The sequence below is a fragment of the Sorex fumeus genome, unplaced genomic scaffold, assembly GCF_029834395.1.
Source record: "Sorex fumeus unplaced genomic scaffold, SorFum_2.1 ptg000003l, whole genome shotgun sequence".
NCBI classification, from domain to species: Eukaryota; Metazoa; Chordata; class Mammalia; order Eulipotyphla; family Soricidae; genus Sorex; species Sorex fumeus.
Genome location: NW_026606060.1, coordinates 50,996,906 through 51,021,514, shown reverse-complemented (window position 1 = coordinate 51,021,514; position 24,609 = coordinate 50,996,906). Strand labels below are relative to the sequence as shown.

The 24,609-nt window shown below is 49.6% G+C and overlaps 1 protein-coding gene across 1 annotated transcript in view; it reads left to right on the top strand.

Moving 5' to 3' along the window:
* Positions 1-763: 763 nt before the first annotated feature.
* Positions 764-24,609, top strand: part of NT5DC3 (5'-nucleotidase domain containing 3) — a 61,057-nt gene continuing 37,211 nt past the window's right edge. Inside the window, exon 1 of the mRNA XM_056115709.1 lies at positions 764-980. Within this exon, the coding sequence (XP_055971684.1) occupies positions 779-980 (202 nt within the window). The 5' untranslated portion in view covers positions 764-778. The remainder of the gene's footprint in view (positions 981-24,609) is intronic.

Genomic DNA, 24,609 nt, shown 5'->3' with positions numbered 1-24,609 from the left:
ACCAGGAGAAACCCCTGTGCACCACCAGGTGTGACCCAAAAAGCAAAAAAAAAAAAAAAGGTTAAAACAAAAACCCGAAAGATACAGCAGTGGGCTCAGCACTTTGACCCCCCAATTGCTCAGACCCTGACCTGCCTCGCTTCCCCGACAGGACTAGGCCCCGCCCCCTGCAGGCTAGGCTCCACCCCCTCAGGGCTGGGCTAAACTAGCTCTGTCTGGTAGGATTAGGCCCCGCCTCTCTCGGCAAAACTAGACCCCGCCCCACCGGCAGCTTTAGGCCCCGCCCCTCCCGGCAGGGCTAAATGCTCTCCTCCTGGCAGGATTAGGCCCCGCCCCGCGCGGCAGGACTAGACCCCGCCCTTCCTGGCAGGGTTAAATTCGCTCCTCCCCAGCAGGATTAGGCCCCGCCCCTTCCAGAGGGCCAGGCACTCCCGGCAGGACTGGGCCCCGCCCCTCCTGGAAAACTAGGCCTCTCCCTTCGTGTCAGAACCAGGCCCCGCCCATAAGGACTAGGCCCCTCCCTTCCCGGCCGGATTAGGCTCCGCCCCGCCCGTCAGGGCTGAACCGCTTCGCCTAGCAAGACTAGGCCCCGCCCCGCCCGGCAGGCCCTGGCCCCGCCCTGCGCAGGCCCCGCCCCGCCCCGCCCCGCGCAGGCCCCGCCCCGCGGCGGCCGAAGGGGCGGGTCGCGCGCCACGTGTCGTGACGCAGGGAGACGCCCGCAGACCGGGCAGAGCGCTCGTGCCCCCGCGCCGCCAGTGGCAGCTGCGCGGCCGCGAGCATGGCGACTGCGGCGGCGGCGGCGGCGGCCCGTGGGGCCGGGGCGAGAGCGCTGGCCGCCCTGCGCGGGGCCGGCGGGACCGCGTGCCGGGGGCGGCCGCGCGCGGACCCTGCGCGCCGCCTGTGCACCGCGCCGGGCGCCGCCGCGGACATGAAACGCTACCTGTGGGAGCGCTACCGGGAGGCGAAGAGGAGCACGGAGGGTGAGTCCCGCTCCACCCTCCACCTCCCACCCCGACCCGGCCCCTCCGGGACCCCCTGCGCCGCGCGGGTCGAGCACGCGCGGAGAGACGCGCCCCGAAGTTTCCGAGTCGGGACTGTCCCGCTGGCCTGGAACGGGACTCCGGGGGCAGCGCTCGGCCCGGGCAGGTGTCGCTAACAAACAAGCAACAATTGCAGAGCCGGGCAGGCGGCGGGTCACCCTGGATCCCCGCGCCCCGCGGTGTCAGCGGGAGCTGCAGCCTCACCCGTTCACCTTTTTTCTTTTTTTTCCTCCCCCGAGTGGGACTTGCCGTGGTTGCAATCGGAAAGGGTTTCCAGGTTGGGGATGCTCGGAGTTGATCTGTCGCTGTCACCGAGCAGCGGGCAGCGACAACTTTGCGGCCAGGTGATGACAAAACAACCAGTTTTGCTCCGGAAACCCCGAGAGATCTAGTGAAATTCGAGCGCTGGGCGCGCGGTTGACTGTCTGCCCCTGAATTCCCCCTCTGCTTTCAGGGAGGTGCTACGGAATCCCCGTAGATCAGGTTTAGGGCGCCGGGTCAAGGTCACACCTGGACCTCAGGTCAACCCCAGACCCTCTCTCTCTCTCGGGGTTTCCTGAGTGTCCTGGGAGTAGCCGCTGAGCACACGGGAGCTGGGCGAGAGGGGCCGGGGAATACCCGGGCTGCTGCTTTCAGGCAGGGACGTCAACAGCAATTTTTATAGATTTTTCTCTTCCTGTGTGTGTGTGTGTGTGTGTGTGTGTGTGTGTGTGTGTGTGTGTGTGTGTGTGGGAGGGTGGGTGGGTGGGTGATGGTGGTGGTGGTGTGTGTGTGTCTGTGTGGAGTGGAGAGGTGGAGAAAGGGCGCAGGGATAACGGGAAAAGATATTTGGTTGGAGAAAGCGTTTTGTTGGATCTTATTTTCCATCCTTTGTCCAGAAGTCGGTTCAAACAATAGCGAGCAAGAGGACTATTGGTCACCCACAGGGATGGTTTTGTGAAGGAACTCAAAGGTGACTGGCAAGACAGGCTACTATGAAACGGGGTTTCTTTACTTAGTTTTCCTTTGCTCTGTTTAATTTTTAATCTGGATTCCATGAGTGGCTGTGTGTGGGTTTGGTGGTGAGTAGCCTGTCTTTGGAGACAGAGGAGCTTGGAGGAGAGAAATGTGAGAAAGTGAGCTAAGCCCAGCCTTTGGGCATGCAGGACTTTTTTATGATTGAGATTTCAAATGGAGGTAATTGGATATTTGTGTGCCACGGTGAGAATGAGCTCAGGGCATTGGGCATATCCTTGACCCTGGTTTCTAATGATAACATTTTGTAGAACAGTGAAACAGAATCTCAGCAAGTATGTGGACATCGCTTCCACAAACAGATCTTATTTTCAGGCCTTGTGAGTTTGTGTGTGTGTGTGTGTGTGTGTGTGTGTGTGTGTGTGTGTGTGTTTGGTTTTAATGCTTTGTGGATCCAGCATCACACAGGGGTTTGTGTGAATCCAGAATTGTTCTCTGCACAATCTCTCCCATTGTCTGTAACCACGCCTACAATTCCTCCTCTCATGAAGCATGATCAGGTCTCTGCTTCTAAAACTTATCAGTCAAATGTGATCTGTAGATGGAGTGGTGCAGCATGTAACATTTTGGAGGCAGCACTTTAAATTTTGTTTCATTTTTGTTGGAGGGCTCTACTGAGGGGTTCCCAGAGGCAAATTGACTCATTTCTGACGGTGCTGAGGGTTCTCTCATGTGGGACCTGAGGGTCCTTCTGCATTTAAAGCATACACTTCTGCCCATTGAGCCATATCTCCTGGAATTTTTTTTTTCTTTTCACCAAGCATAAGTCCCTGGAAAGTCATCTTAGTTGCATATTGTATCAACAGAGCCCCGCAAGCTACCGAAAGTATATTGCCCTCATGGCAAAGCCTGGCAAGCTACCCGTGGGTATTCAATATGCCAAAACACAGTAACAAGTGTCACAATGGAGACGTTACTGGGCCCGCTTGAGCAAATCAATAAACAACAGGAAGACAGTGACAGTGACAGTAGTAAAATATTGTTGTTTTTCTAATTATTATATAGTCTTTCCTAGTGTAGATGTACCCCAGATTGCCTTTTTTTCCAGCCATGGTGAAAAAACATTTTAGTTTCTGTTTCTTGTTATTTGGGCCACACACAAAAGTACTCAGCGCTTATTCCTGGCTCTGTGCTCAGGGGTCACTCCTGGTGGAGCTTGGGGGACAATATGAGGGTGTTGGGGATTGGCCCCAGGTTAGCCATGTGCACGGCAAGCGCCCTACCCTGTGTACTTTCTCTCTGGTCCTGTGGTGAAGCATTGAATGTTTAACCATTGCTCACTCATTGGAAGACCTCTGGGTTCTTCCCAGTTTGGGACTGTTATGAATCAGCCTATAAAAGACGTGTGTGTCGGGTTGTGCGTGATCATAAACTTTCATCTCTCTAAGGACCATGCCCGTGCTTGATTGAATGGCAGTTGTCTAGTTTTTAAGAAACTGCCAACACAGTTTTGCCTTTTTTCTTTGTTTGGGCCACACCCACCGGTGCTCAGGGCTGACTCCTGGCTTTATGCACCAGGATTGCTCCTGGTGGGCTTGTGGGACCACATGGGATGCTGGAAAACAAACCCAGGCCAGCTGTGTGCCAGGCAAGTCCTCTACCCACTGTACTATCTCTCCAGCCCCAGCCTTTAAAACATTAGAAAAAAAATTTTTTTTAAGTGAAAACAGATTTTATCTGGAGGCTTTTAGGAAGGAAAAGAAGGGAGAGAAAGTGAAAGAGAGTAATGTGCTCAAGAGAGAACATGGAGGGACTGGAGTGGTAGCACAGCGGGTAGGGCATTTGCCTTGCACGCGGCTCACCCGCGTTCGATTCCCAGCATCCCATATGGTCCCCCGAGCACCGCCAGGACTAAGTCCTGAGTGCATGAGCCAGGAGTAACCCCTGAGCATTGCCAGGTGTGACCCAAAAAGCAAAAAAGAGAGAGAGAGAGAGAGAGAGAGAGAGAGAGAGAGAGAGAGAGAGAGAGAGAACACGGGCTTCTCCAAAGGTGGAGAGAGCCCCTACACATACCCCAGCATTAGATATGAAAGCATGAAAGTCCACCTCTCAAGAGGGGAGTTGCGGGCGACACATGTGCTCAGCCACATGGGCTTGGGCAGCATGTGCTGGCCAAAAATTATTTCTTAACGGACAGGTTTTGCCATTTGAATCTGGACTGTCCAGGACTTCCTTCTCTCATCTATGATCAGGGGTGCCGGGGCTGGACGCATCGTCCCCAAGGAGTGTATTTGTTTAGGTGCTGCCTTGCCGAAGAGCCGGCCAAGGGCTGAGCTGCCGAGTTCAGCCTCCGATTCTTGGGGTGTAGTATTCTCCGGGAATTTGCAAGAGGGAGATTTTGAGGTTTATGAGCTCCGTGACCTTTAGCAAATGCCTCTCCTCTCTGCCCTCTTTCTTTCCTGAGCGTAATGTGGGCATCAGGGGAGGGTTTCTGTGTGGGCTTGGCAGCCAGCAGCCGCCCGGTGGAGAGTAGCTGTTATTCTTAGTTGCTGAATGCCTCTTTTAGGCTCAGGTTTAGTCACGGATGGAAGCGGGCTCTCCAGTTCTCTCTCTCTCTCTCTCTCTCTCTCTCTCTCTCTCTCTCTCTCTCTCGGGCCTCGGGCCTCTTGTGTTGTGGACAGTGCCAGCAACTAGCCCTGCGACCTTGAACAAGCTACCTAAGCTCTGGGCAGCCACTGCACCCATTAATGGTTAAGTCTTTTCACGCTTCATCGCTCTGTGGACCAGACGCCTCATCCCAGTTCTCTGCGGCAGCAAAGACTCCTGTGGTACCCGTCTCAGCCCTGAGAACTCAGGGACGCCCATCAGACTTTCCTCTCTTGCCCTGTCTGTGGCTTCACCATCCCTTAACACACCCCTGCCCGTCGTCCTCCTCCTTAGGGCTGCGGGGTGTGGTGGGTCTGTGCCCAGTTTCTCTTCACTCCCACAGCATTTATTAAGTAGCAGCGGCTTGAGGCTGTTGATTCCCAGACGGCCGGGCTGAGCTGACCCAGCTCACCCCAGAGCTTGTCACCTTTGCTGGCAGGAGGACTCGGTTGCCTAAGTAGGGAGACAGGAGAGGGATCGTGACAGTTCTGCAGCAGGGAGAGGAACGAGTCCAGTGGCGATTTCCGGCAGAGCCCAGGAGGGGTCTCAGCTGATTCCTTTCCCTAATGCAGTCAATCTTCCTTGTAGAAGGAACCCACCCCCACCCTGCTTTGGGAAGAGGTGAATCTTTGTTTCCTCTTATCTGTCACCCCTCCTGTTTTTTAAAACTTACTTTTAAAAAGTTTTTTTTAAGCTTTTGATTTTTACATCAATTTGAAATGTACTGAAGATTAGGTTTATTTTTCAACCCGGTTTGCAGGTTCCCAGGTTACTAACCTCTAACTTGTCAGTTGCAAATTTGTTGCAAAGAAAGAAGCAAATTGATACATTATAAATGCTCCTGAAGAGCCTCTCCTGGTTTTCAGGCTGGGGGTGGGGGGGGGGGGGTGGGCGAGAGGGTGGTGGAGAGGACAATGTCACCCTCTTCATTCCCAGGGCGAGAGGGTGGAGAGGACAGTGTCACCCTCTTCATTCCCAGGGCGGTGAGGTGGGATGAGGACATTTCTGCTTGCCACAGCTTGGGGAGCAGGTGCTGTTCCGCCTCAGGGTAGAAGCCAGGGAGAATGTTAAAGCCTTGGACTGCCAGTCCTTAGGATGCCGCCCCCCCTCCGCACCCCCCAGCAAATACGCCTGTCCTACTTATCCTTTGTGCCATGGCTGGGAGACTTTGTCTTGACTTGATGGGACAGTCCTCCATGTGTGGTTTTAATGCCAGGGGCTACATCAGGTGTTACTTCTGACTGTGCCCTCAGGCTGTGTCTTATACTTGCTGGAGGTCTGGTCCTGCCTGTTCCTTTCTCTGGGACCCCAAGCCCTTCCCAGCCTGTGCCTGCATCCTTGTCTGTGTGCCCTCCCCCAGGGGCTGCCCCCCTCCCCCCCCCCTTTTGAAACCTGGAACAGATGCATGGGAATCAGTGTGAAGAGGATTTTTTTTGTTTGTTTGTTTTTGGTTGGTTGGTTGGTTGGTTTGTTTAGGGCTTTTTAGGCCACACCCAGCGATGCTCAGGAGTTAACTCCTGGCTCAGGAATTACTCCTGACAGTGCTAGGGGGACCATATTGGATGCGGGGGATCAAATATGGGTTAGTTGCAGGGATCAAATCTGGGTTAGCTGCGTGCAGCGCAAACGCCCTCCCCACTGTACTGTCGCTCTAGCCCAGTGTGAAGAGTTTTTATGGGGCCTTGAGGATTTGGCCAGAGTCCCCGGTTGAGTATTTAACACTCGATCAGAGGACCAGAAGGCGGCAGTGCATGCTTTGCATGTGGAGTTCGGGGTTCATTCTGCAGGTCCCTTTAGCCTCACCAGGAGGAAGCCCCTGGGAGTTGCCCCTGAGCACGCTGGGTGTGGCACTCCCTACTCCCAAAAGACTTAGAGACCGTATCTGGATACAGGGAGTATGTTTTCCCCAAGAGGCGAGGCTGGTATAGAACCAGCCTCACATGGAGGTCCTTCTCTCGGAATGGGCAGTAGTCGGAGATAACCCATGCATGTATATTTTATTTTATTAATTTTCTTTGGGGGGGGGTCCCAGGGGCTAGTACCTGGGATGCTTGGCCTGACTGTCTCCTGGGGGCTGATTGTGGTGCTGCTGGGACCCTGGGGACCTCTTGCATGTTGGTCATGTGCTCAGCCCCTGGGAGATGGTCAAAAACTGCACTGGAACAAAATGGGAGACTAACACCCAAGGATAGTAGAGATAAGGACCAGGAGGATTGCTCCATGGCTTGGAAGCCGGCCTCACATGCTGGGCAAAAGGGCAGCTCAGATACAGAAGGGACCACAAAGTAAAGGACGCTTGGAGGACCTGCTCAGGATGGGAGATGTGTGCCGAAAGTAGACTATAGACCGAACATGATGGCCACTTCATACCTGCATTGCAGACCACAACACCCTAAAGGAGAGAGAGAGTAAAAGGGAATCCGCTTACCACAGAAGCAGGGGTGGGGTGAGGTGGGGATGGGGGAGTGGTAGGAGGGATACTGGGAACATTGGAGGTGGAGAATGGGCACTGGTGGAGGGTGGAGAATGGGCACTGGTGGAGGGATGGGTACTCGATCATTGTATGACTGAAATGCAAGCACGAAAGTTTGTAAGTCTAACTGTGTCTCACAGTGATTCATTAAAAAAAAAAAAACCACTGCGGGGGGGATGGAGGGGGGGTTGGGAGAGGTGGGGTGATGTGTGTGTCTCCAGATTCAGGTTCTGCACTGTCTGAGAGATGTGGTAGAAAGAGGATGCAGACACAGGAAAACAAAGCTGCATTCCCAGGGCTTGTCAGAGGCAGTGATTGAAAGCCTTCAAAAGGTTTGGCTCAGGGCCCGTAAGACAGTGCACCCGCCTTGCAAACTCCCAGCCTCAGTTTGGTTTTCAGCACTGTTCGGTTCCTCGAGCATCTCTGGGTATATTCCTGGAACCCCCTTGTACTCCTGGACTGCGTGGGTGGCCCAGGGGGTCCAGGAACTGCACGGCTCCAGCAGTGCCCCGTCCTGCTCTGATCATTGGAGCATCACATTGAACCACCTGCCCAGGTGGCCGAGAACCTCTGGCAGTGGTCCAGAACCTGAGCATCACTTCAACACCCCCTGCTCTCCCTCCAGCAGATGCTCCAAGAAGCAGGTGGTGACTATGAATCATTTCTCAAAGCACGTTGGGCATGGAACCCTTAAAAAAAAAAGAGGGGATGGGTTTGAGGTAATACCTCAAAATGGAGTTTCAAAAACTAATCACTGGAAAATTCTCTTACCAGTATGTGTATATGTATAGGTATTTAGAATGCCTGATGAGTGTCTGTTAATATCCAGAGATGGGATGAAGCTGGAATGTTGAAGGATGGAGCCAGGGACGCTTTGAGGTTCTGGAGAAAGCCGTGGACTCTGTCTTGAGAAAATCAGGTGTGTTTGCACCCTGGCACACCTCTACTCACCCTCCTGTAGGTTTGCAACTAGCTTCAGGGGGCTCCTCCATCCCCTCTGCTGCGTGCTGTGTCCTTGTAGGCCTCCATTCGCCTTCCAGAGCCTGAGCTCCCTGATCTGGGTTCTTGATTAGATGTGCACATAGGGCGGAGGGATAAGACGGTGGGTAGGGTCCTTGCTCTGCACGTTAGCCAACCTGGGTTTGATCTCTAGTCCCGCACATGGTCCTCCAAGCCTGTCAGGAGTGATCTCTGAGTGCAGCGCCAGAAGTAAGCCCTGAGCCCTGTTTTGGGGTGTGAGCCCCAAACAGACAGAAACAAACAACAAACCAAAACCAAAACCCCTTGCCATGAGAGGCTGGAGAAAGAGTACAGGGTTGATACACTTGCCTTACTTATACCCCACAGTTCCCCTTTGTTGCCCTGAACTGCGTACGGTCCCCACAAGACTATCAGGGGTCACTCCTGAGCAAAGAGCCAGCTTAGCGCTGGAGAAAGGCAGCCCCCCAGCCTACCCCTTCCTCCCCATCCCTCAAATTCTCACATAAGATAAAGAAGTTTGTGTGGAATATGGCTTGTTGTTCTCTTGGCCTTCGCTTCTGAGCGCTGAGTTTTTCCGTACTGAGGTGGAGATAACCAGGTGGTCCCCTCGCAAAGAGTGGTGGGTGGAAATCTGGAGGTTTCCTCTTTCCCCCAGAGTGTTGTGGGTACCATAAATAGGAAGTGAAGTGAAATCAAGTGTAAAATAAAAGAGTAAATGTTCATTTTGTGGACAACCTCCGAAGGTAAGTAGAATTTTAAAAAATTGATTGTGGTTCTTTGATTTATGATATTGCTCATGGTGGGTTCCCATGCACCTAATTCCAACACGACACCTCTCCCCAGTATACCCACCAACGAGAATTTTTTAAAAAATTTTTATTAGTGAAACATCATAAGGTACAGTTGTAGACTTATACATTTTTGTGCTTGGGTTTCAATTATACAATGATCAAGTGAGAATTTTTTTTTAATGTATGTAAAATCTCAAACTTGATAGCACTATAGTGTTTTGTTGGTGTGTGTGTGTGTGTGTGTGTGTGTGCACGCTCATGCTGAGGATGAAACCCAGAGCCTCACATAGCAAAATACTCTAATACTTGAGCTATATTCTTGGCCCTAATTTATTTTGGGGAGCCTTCCTGTTTTGGGGACCATCAGGATGACACCCAGCATGAGGCCCTTTGAGCTGTCTCCTTCATTTCTTAATAACATTTCAGAATTGCTGGGGAATATATTTTAAAATGGGGACTTCAAGGGGTCCGAGCGATAGTGCAGTGGGTGAGGTTCAATCTCTGGTACCCCATATGGTTCACTAAGCACTGCCAGGAATAATTCCTGAGTACAGAGCCAGGAGTAAGCCTTGAGCAAAGCTGGGGATGCCCCCTTCCCCCAAAGAAATCAGGACTCCAAGCTGCCAAGGTGGAAATGCTGTCCCATCAGGTTTGGAGCCAGTCCCTGGGAATCTGTACAGGTGGATTTAGGACCCACTAAACCTTTCCAGGTGCTGGAACCCCAGAGAGGCCCTCGAACCCTGTTCTTCAGCCTGTGGGCTGTGGACTGGTTGTGGGTGTGGAAATTTCCTGGTGGTCAGCTCCAAATCCCCCCTAGCCCTGCAAATGCAGCAATTCGTTGATTTTGCACTTGCTAAAAATTGTAATTTTATGACATTGGACTTAATACATAAAACATTGTCTGCATCATTTTTGTTTCTGTCTCAGCCATCAGTTGGTTTGTGAAGTGTTTCTTGTATTTCCACCCCCTCACCCGCCTACTCCTGCCCCTGCCTGTAGGTGTAAAGTCAAAGGTTGGAGAATGCTGCCCTAGATTCGGATCTTTCGGCTCTTGGCTCCCATCAGCCTGGTAGATGACATAGTCTAAAATCTGTTTCATACAGGTTGCTCATACGCCAGCAAAGACAGAAAGAAAAAAAATAACCAAGAATGTTCTTTTGAATGCATAGCTGGGCCCTGAGAAACCAGAGAAATTACAAGGGCTAAAAATAAAGGCTGGTGAGCAGCCCTGGAGGCATTACGGCTCTGGGATCCTCAGTGGGGCTCGACTTGCTCTGCCTGCCGGGATAGGATGCACCTACACATGCACACTTACATGCACGCACACACATGCACACATGCCCACACATGTGCACACATGTGCATACTCGCATGTGCACACGCACAGAGACACACAGACACACAGACACACATACTTTCTTACACTCCTGTAAGTCCAGGGCTTGGTCTTCCATGCCAGAGGCAAGGAAGAGAGATTTTTTTTTTTTTGGCTTTTTGGGTCACACCTGGCGATGCACAGGGGTTACTCTTGGCGGTACTCAAGGGACCATATGGGATGCTGGGAATCAAACCCGGGTTGGCCATGTGCAAGGCAAATGCCCTACCTGTTATGCTATTGCTCCAGCCCCAAGAGAGAGAATCTTTTGCCCACACACACACACACACACACACACACACACACACACACACTTTCTCTCTCTCTCTCTCTCTCTCTCTCTCTCTCACTCTCTCTCTCCCCCACTTTCTTTCTCTCTTGCCCTCTTTTCTCTCCCTTCCCTCTCTCTCCCTCTTTACGTGTGTGTGTGTGTGTGTGTGTGTGTGTGTGTGTGTGTACCGTAGAACTGAGTCTATACTGTCTTCTATAATGTTCATCACAGGCCGGGCCTTCCGTGGGTTTGGTTTGAATTTATTCTGCTGAGTGGCTTGGTAAATTCTAAGTGAGGGTTTTCTGACCCGTGGGCCTGGGTGACGCTGTCCAGGGTCCCAGAGGGCAGCACAGGCAGTCTCCTGTGTGAATGACCCACAGGCCAAGCCCAGATGGAGGAGAGATGGAGGGGTTCAATATCACTACACCATGTCCACCCTCACCACCCAGGGTCCCCTCCCGTCCCCTCCTCAGTCCTAGTCACCCTACTCCTGTGGTCAGAGTCTCAGTCCAAGTCTTGGCCCTTGCCTTTGTTCCTTCACCTGCTGTGGGAAGCTCCTTATTTCGAAGTCCACTCCTAAGCTGACGTTCTTGTCCATTCTCCTGGCCAGGTCGGGGTGCATGGTGGCAGCTTCCAGGGATTAACATGTGGATGTCTTTGGAGGTCACTCTGGCTACCACGTATTGTTGCTATTATTATTATTTTTTTTATTTTTGGTGGGGGCAACACTTGGCAATGCTCAGGGCTTCCTCCCTGGTTCTGTGCTAAGGGGCCAGACCTGGTGGAGAATTGAACCAGAGTCAGCCATGTGCTCGGCGAGCACCGGAACCTGCTGTACCACGTTGCATGAATATTCTTTCGATCAGTTGGTCGGAGGCACAGAGACAAGACATGTGAGAGGAATGTACAGAGCATGGAGGGCCAAGGCTAATCTGGCTGGAGGTGAAGAGTGGCTGCCAGAGGCCTCCTTTTATTCTATTTTTATCAGTTACATCCTAATGACTTCATCACAGAGTAAAACTCACTAACTAACGAGAGTACAAACAGTTATAGGATAAGCATTCATCAAAGGACCATCAGGGCATACTTTGTCTTGTCAAAGCTATGTTGTTATGGTAAAAAATCGTCAGAGGGGTCTGGAGCAGTAGCACAGTAAGTAGGTAGGACGGTTGCCTTGCCCGGGGCCGACCCGGATTCAATTCCCAGCATCCCATATGGTCCCTCGAACACTGCCAGGAGTAATTCCTGAGTGCAGAGTCAGGAGTAATCTCTGTGCATCGCTGGGTGTGACCCAAAACTTAACCAATCAATAAATAAAAATAAAAACCAAAAACATCAGAGGAAGATATGGAGCTGGACACGTAGGCTCTCTTGTAGTTGGTTGCACATAGGGCAAAGAGAAGACTTATACTGATACTTGAAGGTCAACTCAGATATTAAGGATGTGTAAGAGAGGGGGAAACTGCTGCCTTGTACTGCCAAGATAATATATGACCAGGCCGGTGTATGAGAGCATGCTGTACCCCTCCAGGTCATTGGACTCACAAGTTTTAGCTTGCCCCCTTAATGTGAAAGTGGGGCTTCAGTTCTGCTTCCTGCTTGCAGGGCGGCACCCAGAGGCTCATCCTAATGTCCTGGCTTAGCACCAATGGTACCACTTCTCCGGCGCCTTCACCTTAGTATAAGAATGTTGATCCCAACAAACTCCTAAAAGAGCTGGGAAAGGTTCCCCTGGTTGCCAATAACTACCAGTCTAGGGAAAGTTACAAATAAATCAAAAGTTTTTAATTAATCAAGAATCATTAAATAAATAATGATATAGTAATTGATAAATAAAAGTGCATAAATCAAGAAAAGAAGAGAATGAATATTTTTGAAGTACCCACTGAATATGAAATACTGTTCTGGCCTCTACCTGCTGGGACCAGCCTGTTACTTTACCTAACTTTATTTGTTCATCTGCAAATTGGGGGCATTAGTGTTTGCCTCCCAGGCTACTTGTGAAGGTGACTGAGAGAAGGAAGTATCTGATTCAGATCGGATGGGATGCATTGACATTTATTCCTTTTCTCCTTCCTCCTTACTGGGATGAAGACATTTTAATGACGGAAGTCTTTGATCTCCATTTTCTTTTTCCAAGAAATTTTTTTTTTCCCCTTGAAGCAAGAACACTTTTAAAATTTTGAGTGGTTAAATTTAAATCTGTCTTTATTGTTACTTAATATTAGTGCATCATTCAGTTATTTCTGTAACAATTTGATTTGGGCTGCAGCTGCGTGCCTTTGTATTTTTGGCACTTTGGGAAGCATGGTGGTTTTCCTCAGGAGCAGTCAGAATTACAGCTATTACTTACAGAGTAATGGAGATATAATTTTAACTCGGGGTGGGAGTCGTTGAAATGTCATGTGCATTGTTCATGATTCAGATGAGTAAGTCTGCTCGTCATGGATTGATTTTTCTTGGAGGTGATGCAGAGTGTCTAAATGCACAGGATCGTGAAAGCCTCTGGTTGAGATGAATAGACACAACGAAGGTGACTTTTGAATTGTCACCCCTGAAGGGGAGGGGTGAACTCTCAGTGGCGTTGGGACCCGCGGCAGGCAGGCCTCCCTCACTGCCTGTGATGTGGCTCGTGTCCTGTCGGAAGCTGTCCTCCCCCGGTCTCACTCGCTTCCTAAGGGCTGTCTCCCTCATGCTCCCAACCCCCTCTCAGCTCCTTCTGCCTTAATGGAAATATTAGCAGGGAGCATTTTAAGTGGATAAAATCAGATCAAGTGCCCACACAAAGCAATATTCTAAACACAAAAACTGTGAAATTTGCAGGAAGGTAAAATTGTTCGCTTCATGCATCCATCCCATTCAGAGAAATTCACACTTTCAGACGGGCTTCTTCGAACCAACTGTTCCTGCCTGGCTGGATGAATTTGAAACTTACCGAGAAGACATTTTAAGGCGTAACCTTTGAGTATAGAAGCTTGAGCTCCCTTGCAGTGGAAACAGTCGGGGAATTGTGAACACCGCTTTATCTTAGAAACAAGTTCTAATACTTGGAGATATTTTTCAGGGGCCGGGGATGTAGTTCATGAAACTTGGCATTGCAAACAACAACAACAACAAAAAATGTATTTTGGTGTTTGTGTATGCTGTTGAGTGAACTGGTTGGTTGGCAGGGAGATAACTCAAGGAATAGGTTGAGTGACTGACACCATGTGGCTCTGGTCCTCTCGCACCACTGGGTGTGGCCCCATTTTTTAAAAAAAAGATAATGGTAAATGAGGTTAAAGGGTTCTACTGTAAGGTCATGACTGACGCTAGACTTTTTGGTGACAAGCATATTGTAATATACACAGATGTTGATATATTAAGTATGTACACCCAAAACATGATGTTATATGTTACTTCAGTAAAACAACAACAACAACAACAACAAAGCCAAAGTGCAAGCTTTGTTTGCAGGAGGCCTAGGTTTGATCACTGAGCACCACTGGGTGTGGCTGAAGGCAACTAGGGGCCAGAGAGATCTTACAGCAGTTGGGTGTTTGCCTTGATGCGAGTGATCAGGGTTCACTCTCTGGCATCCGAGTATCACCAAGAGTGATCCCTGAGCAGAGTCAGGAGTAAACCTGGAGCATCACCAGGTATGGCCCCAAACAACCCCCCCCCCCCCCACACACAAGAAAACAACAAAATCAAAATATTTTTTGCTTCTCTATGTACACACAAACTTTTAGAAGGAATTATGAAATAATTCATGGAATATTTGAACTATTTGTGACTAATCACAGGAGATATTATGGGATATAAATAGAAGTTGAGTCTTTGGCCAAGTTAGGGAAAAACCAAATGGTGTAAAATCTGCCTCAATGCGGCTTCAGGAATATAAGATTGTATATTACTAACAAAGAGTGGGGCTTGGGGCTCTTTGTCTCATCTCCTCTTCATTTTTCTCCTCCCTAAGGTGGAGATCGGAAGGTGCCCACACACTGCACATGTGTGGGGGGTAAACCCTGGAGTTGCTTTTGGTGCGTCGAGGGCTGGGACGGGGAGCAGAACGTTTGGCATGGTGGTCTTGCTGGGCAGGATTCCCGCTGACTTTCTCTCCCTCCCTCCCCCCACTTCCCTCCCTCCCATCTTCTCATCCACATCCACACACACTCCACACATCCACACACACACTCAAGGCTTACTCCTGGCTCTGCACTCAGGAGTCACTCCTGGAGGCTTGGGGGGGACCATATGGGATGCCAGAGATTGAATCTGCTGTGTGTAGGGCATGTGCCTTACCTGCTCTACGGTCATTTCAGTCCCTCCCTTGGTTTTTGTCCCACCAGCCTCCCCCCCGCCCAAGAGAACAGTGTGTGGTTTTATCAAGAAGAATTCTAATAAAGCACAAAAAAAAATCATCTTAATGCCCTCTAAATTGTGCTTTGCAATTGCCCAAAACATTGAATTTCAAGGCTGGCTGGCTTTCTTTCTTTCTCTCTCTCTCTCTCTCTCTCTCTCTCTCTCTCTCTCTCTCTCTCTTCCTTTCTCTCATTGACTCGCAGTGGGATACACAGTACAAAGTTTTTCATGGTTGGATTTCAGTCATACAATGTTCCAACGCCCATCCCTCCACCAGTGCACATTTCCTACTCCCAATGTCCCCAATGTCCCTCCCGCCACCCCCTCGTTCCCTCCCCACTCCCTCACTCCCCGCCTTTATGGCAGGAACTTTTCTTCTTTCTCCTACTCTGACTTTCTCAAGGATTTTTCAGTTGAATGACCCTTTTCTGATTTGACCATGTTCTCGTCAGCAGGTTCCTGAGCCCAAAGGTGGAGCGGCCTGTGTGGGGCCTTGCTAGGGCCGTGCCTGTGCTGTCGCTGTGCTGACCCCTGTCCATAAACCTGGAGCAGCCTCTGAGGACTCCCTTCGCCTAGGCTCCTGGGAGGAACGTCATTGGGGCGAAGGGTGTGCAGATTTAAGAGGGACTCTGAGTCCTTGTCGCCAGCTGCTTTCTCCAGCCTGATCTTGGCTCTGAAACAGCCCCAGTGTTAGCCCCTGCTCTGTTCTCTCTTCCGAAGGAAAAGCAAAGAGGGCGGGAAGTGGCTAAGTGGTAGAGCACTTGCCTTGCAGGTGTGAGGTACTGGGTCCCATCAGGACGTGTGTGCATGCGTGCACACACACACACACACACACACACAATGCAATTCAAAGGAAAACAAGAATGGAAACACTTGAATAACCTTACTCAGGGCTAGAGAGGTGATACAAGAGGTAAGATGCAGCCCTGGTTCAATCCTGGCATCATTTATGTTCTTCTGAGCACTGCCATGATAACTCCTGAGCACAGAGCCAGGACTAGCCCCTGAGCATCCCCCAGATATAGTCCAGAAACCCACAATAAACTCCACCCCCCCCAAAAAAAACACCACCCTCACGTGCAAATCATAATATCTGTTACAAGAATGCCATGACAGTCTTTTTTTTTTTTATATTGGGGTGGGGGGAATCATACCTGGTGATGCTCAAGGGTTACTCCTGACTCTGCACTCAGGAATTACTCTGGGTGGTGCACAGGAGATCATATGGGATGCCGGGGATCGAACCTGAGTGGCTGTGTGTGACGCAAACACCCTGCCCACTGTACTATGATTCCTGTCCACGCTAAGACAACCTTATTAGCACACAAATGACACCTGGCTTGTATTTCTGGTGCCAAGTAACAAAGTGCATATTCTAGAAAGGAATTGTCAGTGAAACAAAAGCAGCAGTATCATTTCTCATTCCACCTTTTTTGAGAGTTTTATTAGCTGGTTAATTGTTTTAATTTCCTTTTCTAATTATTAGAGTGGTCAAATATTTAGTTTATCGGCCATTTAATTTCCTCTCTGATGAGGGATAGTGTGTATCTTTCTGTTTGTCGGAGTCTTGTTTTAATTACAGACTCATATGAAGTTTTTAATATTTAAGGATGTTAGTCTTTTGCTGTTTGTCTTTTCATTTTTTTATTTAATATGTTTGGGCCTCCAGATTCTTGATTGGATACAAAGATGCTTAAAAACATATTTCTAGTGGTTTTATTTATTTATTTATTTTTTGCTTTTTGCGTCACACCTGGCGATGCACAGGGGTTACTCCTGGCTCATGCACTCAGGAATTACTCCTGGTGGTGCTCAGGGGATCATATGGGATCTGGGAATCGAACCCAGGTCAGCCGCATGCAAGGCAAACACCCTACCCGCTGTGCTACCTCTCCAGCCCCTAAAAGCATATTTTTAATGTTATAAATGTTGATGTTTCCTCCTTGTGACTTCGTGTATTATTTTGACACATGGAAAGTTATATTCAGTTCCCCCGTGGAAGCAAGAGTCATCGATCTGATTTTTTTTCCCCTACCTTTGAATGTTTGCCAATCCCTGAGTGCTTTGATTCTCATGGCGTGCGATTTGTATCAGAGGCGGAAGGGACTTGTAGTGAACGTCCTTTCCTTGTAGCTAAGCAGTGTTTGTTTAGTTACACAGGGACAGCAGGGCCGGCCCGACTGCTTTCCAGTCGGTACCAGATAACATTGTGCTCTGACCACCCGTCTTGTTGGAAATAGGGCGTGTGAAGGAGCACTGAAGATTCGAAGGGTGGAAGAGTGACTGTGGGGGCTGTGCCTTTGGTGTCAGGTTAAAAAGTTATCATTTGTAGGTAGCCGGAACTTCAAGCAAAGGGAAATATCCTCAGCCCGATCTTTCAGATAGGATGCCTTCAGCTGTGAGTGACGGGAAACCCACGGTGATTTGATTCTGCTTACCCAGAAAGGAGCCCTGTTATGGGCTGCATAACTGGGCGAGCTTGGACCAGCTTCAGGTGTGGCTGCATCCAGGTCCCCGCATGGCTTTCCCTCCCGTCCTCGGGGCCTCTCCTGTTGGTTCCTTAGGGTCACCAGCTCAGGTCCAGGTCTGCTTCCTCTCAGGTGCACTTTGGGGAAAATTTAGGAGCACCTTTCCCTTGAAATTTCTTTCACATCCAGAAAGTTTCTTGATTGTGCTGATCAGTTCTCTTGGCTTTAGTTCATTGTGATGGCAATCGTCTAGCTGTTGTCCTGTGACCGGCCCAGACTAACCCGTGTTGGTGGCAGGGGCGCAGGTGAGGAGTTGGGCAGACCCAGGTCACCGGGGCTCCTCCTGAGGTCTTCCTGAGATCACGCAGTCCGAATGTTGGGGAGACGAAGAAGGGGCGGTGGTTGGGTTAGGTGGGATTCTGCCATTGCGAGGAACTGCATCTCCCAGTGACTCCCCCAGTAGATATCTCACACTGGGGTGCCAGGGCCTCAGTGACTGGGTAGTTCCCATCCGCTGGGGTCTCCACAGCACGCTTCCTTGATGTGTTCACAGGGGAGGGACGTAGGATCTGCCGGGCACTTTCACTCGTAGAGATGGGGGTGAGGGAGGATTGGAATCCTGCCAGAAGGGGAGATTGGCCACATGAGCAGGCCACATGCGGCCACACCATGAGAGCCCAGGCATCTGGGCTCACCGCATTGCTCTCGCAGGCCACCTTGGGAACCTTAGGTGTCAGACCCCTGCCTTAACCCCTCCTTGTTTTTTGGCTATTGCGGGCTCTGCGCTCAGGAATCACTCCTGGTGGGGCTCGGGGGACCGTATGGGATGCCGGGGATTGAACCTGGGTTTGCTGTGCGCTGTGCTGTCTTTCCAGCTCTATTCCCTCCTGTCACTTTTAATTTTTCGTTTGTTTTTGTTTTTGTTTTGGTGTCACATCCGGCAGCACTCAGGGCTTACTCCTGACTCTTCACTCAGGGATTACTCCTGGTGGTGCTTGGAGGGGGACCATATGGGATGCTGGGGATCAAACCCAGGTCAACCAAGTGCAAGGCAAATGACCTTCCTGCTGTACTATTGTTCCAGTCCCTTCCCTTCCTTTTATCTGACTACTTCCTGGTGGAAGATTGAGAATAAGGAATGTAGTTGGTCACCTTTAAGAACTTCTGGAGCTTTCAGGGCTGAGTGATTGGTCGCCTCTCTGGGGCCTTAAGTAATATCCCTGGACAGGATTTGTGCCGGGGTAGCTAGTCAGCTTCTGTCTCACCCTCTGTCGTGCTCCAGGCCTTTATTAAGGGACAGTCCCTGAACGTTTGGAACCAGTCAAAGGGAACACGTTACTTGGCAAACACTGAGTGCTTCCCAAGCTTGGAGCCTTAAGAGTTTAAAAGTGCTTTCTTGGAGAGCCCGGGGAAAGCTGCGTGGCAGAGCACCTGTGTGCAAGCGTCAGGCTATGAGTTCGATCCCTTGCTCTGCCCGTATTTTGTGTGAGATGCTGCGGCTTTGTTTATGGGATCCCCAGGGCCACCACAAAGTGCACAGACTCCTGTGCACCCCACCCAGGTGTGTACAGGCCCCACAGCCAGGCACGCAACCTCCCATCAATGTCACAACAGAAGAAAAAAGGGCAGGGTGGGGGAGAGAAGGGGGAAATATTCTTGAATCAGAGGGGGAGGCCCTTTTTAAAAACATTTTTTTTTTCTTTTTGGTCACACCCAGCAATGCACAGGGGTTACTCCTGACTCATACAATCAGGAATTACTCCTGGAGGTGCTTGGGGGACCATATGGGATGCTGGGAATCGAACCCAGGTTAGCCGAGTGCAAGGCAAATGCCCTACCCTCTGTGCTATCGCTCCAGTTTCTAAGGCCCTTTTTAAAAAAAAAATTTGAAACAGTTATATCATGTCTCAAGAGGACGCAAGACCTGGGACAATGCAGTGTGACCAGGATAGAGGCAGATGAACACACTGGATGTCCAGCATGCAGCATCTTTATTCCAAATCATCAGTGGTTATATACTTTGCCTGATCACAAAAACAATTTCCTACTGATAACAAAGGCAATTATCCTATTACTGTAAGTCACACAACACATTTCCTTCTTCATCATCAATCACATACCGTCACTTACTAGCTAGCTTGTTAACTACCATAATGCATCACGGTGAGGGCGATTCTGCAGTCAGATCCCAGACCTGAGCTCAGCCCGCAGCTCAGTACCATCTCGAGGGGCTAAGGCTGTCTCCCAACAGCTCCTCCTCTTTTATTTTGTGTCGTGGCTAAGTGATGCACAATGGCAAGACTTTGATCAAATGAATGTTTAACACAACAATAACCAACACCTGTTACAATAATGACCAATAATAGCATAGTCAGACTTCCACCAACCACATGAGTAATGCTTTGCATCCAGCTACAGGGGGGTCCATCCCGACCAAGGCAGCAGATATTCTTTCTGCAAAGCCGTCAAAGGTGGAATCTGGTAATGGAGTGACAAATGCTCCTTTAACCCGTTGAAGGCTATGGACATCTAAAGAAATTTCAGTGGCGATTTCTTGCAAATAATATTTAATTTGATCCCACCCTTCTGTCATGTTTTCTGCCTTTACCTTTGCAATTTCGGTCACAGTGCAGCATTATCTGCCACTGCACAGCAGCCAATTGATCCCCTAACCATCGTTCAGCCCGTTGTAGTTCTAACTCCTCATCTGTATGAACTTATTGATTCCATAACATATGGGAAGCTTGAGTCCAGTACTGCACACGTCTGACAGCAATATGGGCTATCCCAGCGACAGCAGCTATGGTAGTAGTGGCAATAAGTCCTATCACAGCTGCAATAACCCAACAGAAGAATCTGTGGGTTCTATATGACAGCTTTCTCACCATCTTGAAAATCATCTGGTGGCGGGGGATTCTTCCCAGCACCTATTCAGTTGTACTGGGAGGCAAATATGTATGCATGCCTTCATAATCATAATAGAATCCCAAGTCTCATAAAAGGGTATAGAAGCAATCAAACAGGTACACAAAGAACATGGACAACAAGTTACGCTTTTTTTTTTTCCTTTTTGGGTCACTCCCAGAGATGCACAAGAGTTACTCCTTGTTCATGCACTCAGGAATTACTCCTGGCGGTGCTCGGTGGACCATATGGGATGCTGGGAATCGAACCTAGGTCGGCTGCGTGCAAGGCAAATGCCCTACCCGCTGTGCTATTGCTCCAGCCCCAACAAGTTACACTTTTTAAAACAAAGTGAAAGCGCAGTTGTCCTAACACTATAATAAAAGCAAGCTTGGACATGAAAGGAATTATTATTTCAGCCAGTAATGAGACCTAGAATTCTTTGTGCCAGAGAACTTGCCATGCCATACCTGCAGTTGATGCAAGGGTGGCAGGCAGTTTCCAAAGTTCCCATTGTTCAGGTCCAAAGTCTCCATCGTTTTTCATCAGTCATGGTCGAGATCCAGAAAGACCACCATCATGCCAAGCCGTTGGTCCAAATTGGTCTCATTCAGTGACGTCTCCTGAGGAGTTCCAAACGGCCTGGGTGATGTAGTCAGAACATTACGTTGGTTGCCCTAGGAGCGGTTGGTAAGGTAAGAAATGTCCCAGATGGTTCCCAATCCAGATAGGTCTAGTTGCCACTGCGAGGCAGCCTTCCTTCTAGTCCTCTGTATCTTGTCCAAGGGACTGAGGTGTGGACATAATTTCTGTAAGAGATCTTTTTACGGAGGCCAATACCAGGCCTTTTAAGGTCAGTAACATTATTATGCCGAAATGGAAAGACCAAGCAGTAAGTATACCCATGAGTGTTCTCCTGTGTGGGATTTCCAGTGAAATGTAAGCCTATGTCTGCAGTCTGATAGGTAAACAAGGTGAGGGACACACACACAGAGGCAGGAATTAACAGTCCCACAGTAAGGCTAACGCTTAAGCCTTCCTCATTCCAACAGCCTTGGCCCAGGCAGATGATGGGTGTCGTTAGTGAAAACAGTGGGTCCTATTTGTCCCCAGTCTGCTGCTTCCAGGGGCAGGGGGTGAGGGACTTGGGCCCAGTAAGTGTGATTCCCACTTACCTCAGAGGGACAGGATGGAACAGTGACTGTGTCCACAGACATGCTTAGGTGCCCTAGGTGGTCCGGTGGCTCTAATCACCCATCCTCCCGGCACTCAGAGTTTTTACCTGTCCCACTGTGGGGAGGTTGGCAGGTTTGATCCCTGGTAGCTTAGGTGACACAAGGTCGGATGAGCCGAAGGGGAATGAACCCAGAACGGTTCTTTCCCTCCATCTATAAAAACACAAGCATATCCTCACCCTAGGGATGTTAGGGTTCCTGCCTCCCAGATTTCTTTTTCCGGAATCTTGTCCCACGTTGCCCGTTGTTGGGGGCATGGGCTGCTGTTCGAAAAATGTTTTTCTGCTAGAGATATCCTAGGCTCAAGGCTTGTGTTCTGAGGCAGATTCAAAATAATGTAAAGAATGTTATATGTAAAATCTGTTGAATTCTGGTTATTTGCGGGGGGGGGGGGGGCGGGGACCACTGACCCTTCCTTATTACTTTTTTTTTAATTGAGAAAGTAAAAGTCATTTGAGCATACCGTGGTTCTTTCCACTATAACTTGGCCTTGGGGATTATATGGTGTGCCTGAGGGCTTGTCATTTTCTGTAAAAGTCAAGAAAGGAGTGGCTAGCATAAGCCAGTCCATTGCTGTAAAATTCAAGAAAGGAATGGCTAGCATAAACCGGTCCATTGTCTGCTTTATTGTCATCCGGCAGCAAAGCAAACAAGTAAATGGGAACAAACCAAACGTGTTTGCCTAGTGCCCGGAGTTCACACATAAAGCAAGAATACGTACCTACGGCAACATGTGGAAAGAATAGTGGTGAAATGGAGCAAAATGAGTAACGTCCATGTGCCAAAGTTAATTGACACATCGACCTCGGGGATTGGTGGCCACCGGCCTTGCCCTGCACGACAAGGGCGCACAGGCGGGGCATCGTACAACCTCATGAGCCCGGCACAAAGGGACTTTATAGGTAGCATGTAATCGGGCAGCATGTTCTGCTGAGGAAAACACAGAGCTGACTTGTGTAATGTGTCCGTCTGGGCATTGTCCCAACTGGCAGGCCCCGGGGGATCCTGAGTGAGATTGGGTTTGCATAATAAAACACGGATGATTTCAGCTCTCTATAACAGGCTGCAGTTGACCCAGTTTCTGCAGTAAGAGGTTTTAGCTGGGCGGTAGGCAGGTGAGAAAACGGAGTAATCAAATTTAATGGATCAGCAGCTGTGTTAATAGGACCAGGTTTTTCACCAAACAATATCATTAATGCTACCCACTCAACCTGCTATTTGTCCCCGTAGCCTGGCCGGCCACTTCATTGGAGGAGCCATTTATAAAATGTGTTGGGGCATTGAGTTCACTTGAACCTGTCCCATCACTTTCTTGCCGGTAGGTGGCAGGAGATTGTTCCTGTAAAATCGGCCAGAGCGCACTGAAGAGTTTCAGGAATAGAAAGGACACACTCAAACCATGAAAGGGTTAAAGGTGAAATTACAACCGCCCGGTCAAGTCCCCAGTGGTGCTGAGCCCCACCTTTCAGAATTAAATCATCAGTTTACTCAACATAGGGAGTAAGAGACTTTAATGCCAAGTGTTTTGCATACAGCCTTGGGATGGTTTGTCCTGCTGTGTTGAAAGCGCCCCAGGTGATGTCTCAGTGGCCCAAGTACTAATTGCGCAGGGCAGGAAGGGTCACAGCGGTGCCGGCACTGGCCCTTTAAGGCTGCCTCTGCAATTGCCAATTTAATTGCGGAGGGCTGTTTCGTGCTGGATCACCTTTGAAGGTCTTAAACAGGTTTTACCAGGCTGGTGTAGGAATGCCAAGGACCTGTCTGACCCAATTAAAGTTACCAAGTAAATTTTGAAAATCATTCAAAGTGGACAAATGCCGAATCTGAACTACTTGGCGCGTGAACTACTTGGGGGCGAGCGGTCCCCAGGGGAACCCAAGTATTTCCAGGGGCTAGTAGCTCGCACCCTCTCTGGTGCCACTAACAAACCATACTGGGTAAAGTGATTCAAGGCAATCATTTGCAACAGAAGATAACATTTCCTCATCCTTGCAAGCAAAGAGAATATCCATCACGGTATCACAGTCCTCCCGTTGTTCATTGATTTGCTCGAACGGGCCCAGTAACGTCTCCGTCATGAGACTTGTTGTTACTGTGTTTGGCATATCGAATACATCATGGGTATCATCCATATAATACAAAATAATAACACGAGGAAATCGCTTTCTAACCGGCGTAAGGCCTGTGCTACAAAATATTGACTCACAGTAGATGAGTTTGCCATGCCTTGAGGCAAGACTTTCCCTTGATGTCTTTGATAGGGCTCTGAATCACTCAGACTGGGCACAGAAAAGGGAAAAGGCAAACCGGATGACATCCTCAGGATATAGAGGAAAGGTGAAAAACAATCCTGATGGCGGATGGTAGGGAACCCCACCGGCTGCAGGACCCCCCCCCCCCATAGGAACTATACTTTCATTAATTTTCCTGAGGCCTGTAAAAAAAAATCTTCATTTTACTGACCTTTTTCTTAATAACAAAAGCTGGGCAATTTAAAAGGAGAGGAAGATTCCTCACTCTGTTTGGCAGCCAGTTGTTCCTGGACTAAAGTATGCGGGACAGTAAATTTTTCTTTGGTAAGGGGCCATCGTTCCATCCGGATTGGATCATGATGTTTTCGTCTACTTTTGGGCACATATTTGTGGTACATCAACAACGACCCCCAGGAAAAATCTGAATCATCAGCAGGACAGCAGAGGAATCAGCAGCAAAGGAATGACAACCGAGCTCGCCACTGCTGCAGTTTATCATGTCCCCACAAATTAACTGGGACTGAAAGAATGTAAGGCTGAGCTTGGGCAACCTGCCCTTCCGGGACCCTCACAGCTGAGTAAGGGTGTTCGCTCATCGTCTATCTGAAGCCCTCACTATCCCAGCCTTCTCAGTGGTAATCTGTTGTACGGCCGGCCCTGGCACGAAGCCGGTTCTCCTCATAACTGAAACATCAGCCCTGGAGGCCACCAAGCTTTGAAATGGCCACCCTTATTTATCAATCTCCGTAAGGGGCCAGTGTGCCCAGAAATCTATCTGGTTAAGTGCTCCAGAGCCACCTTGATGAGCTTGCCGGGAGGAGCCTATCAGGATAAATAAAAGGAGGAGAAATTGGGCGATAGGGTCTTCTGGCTGT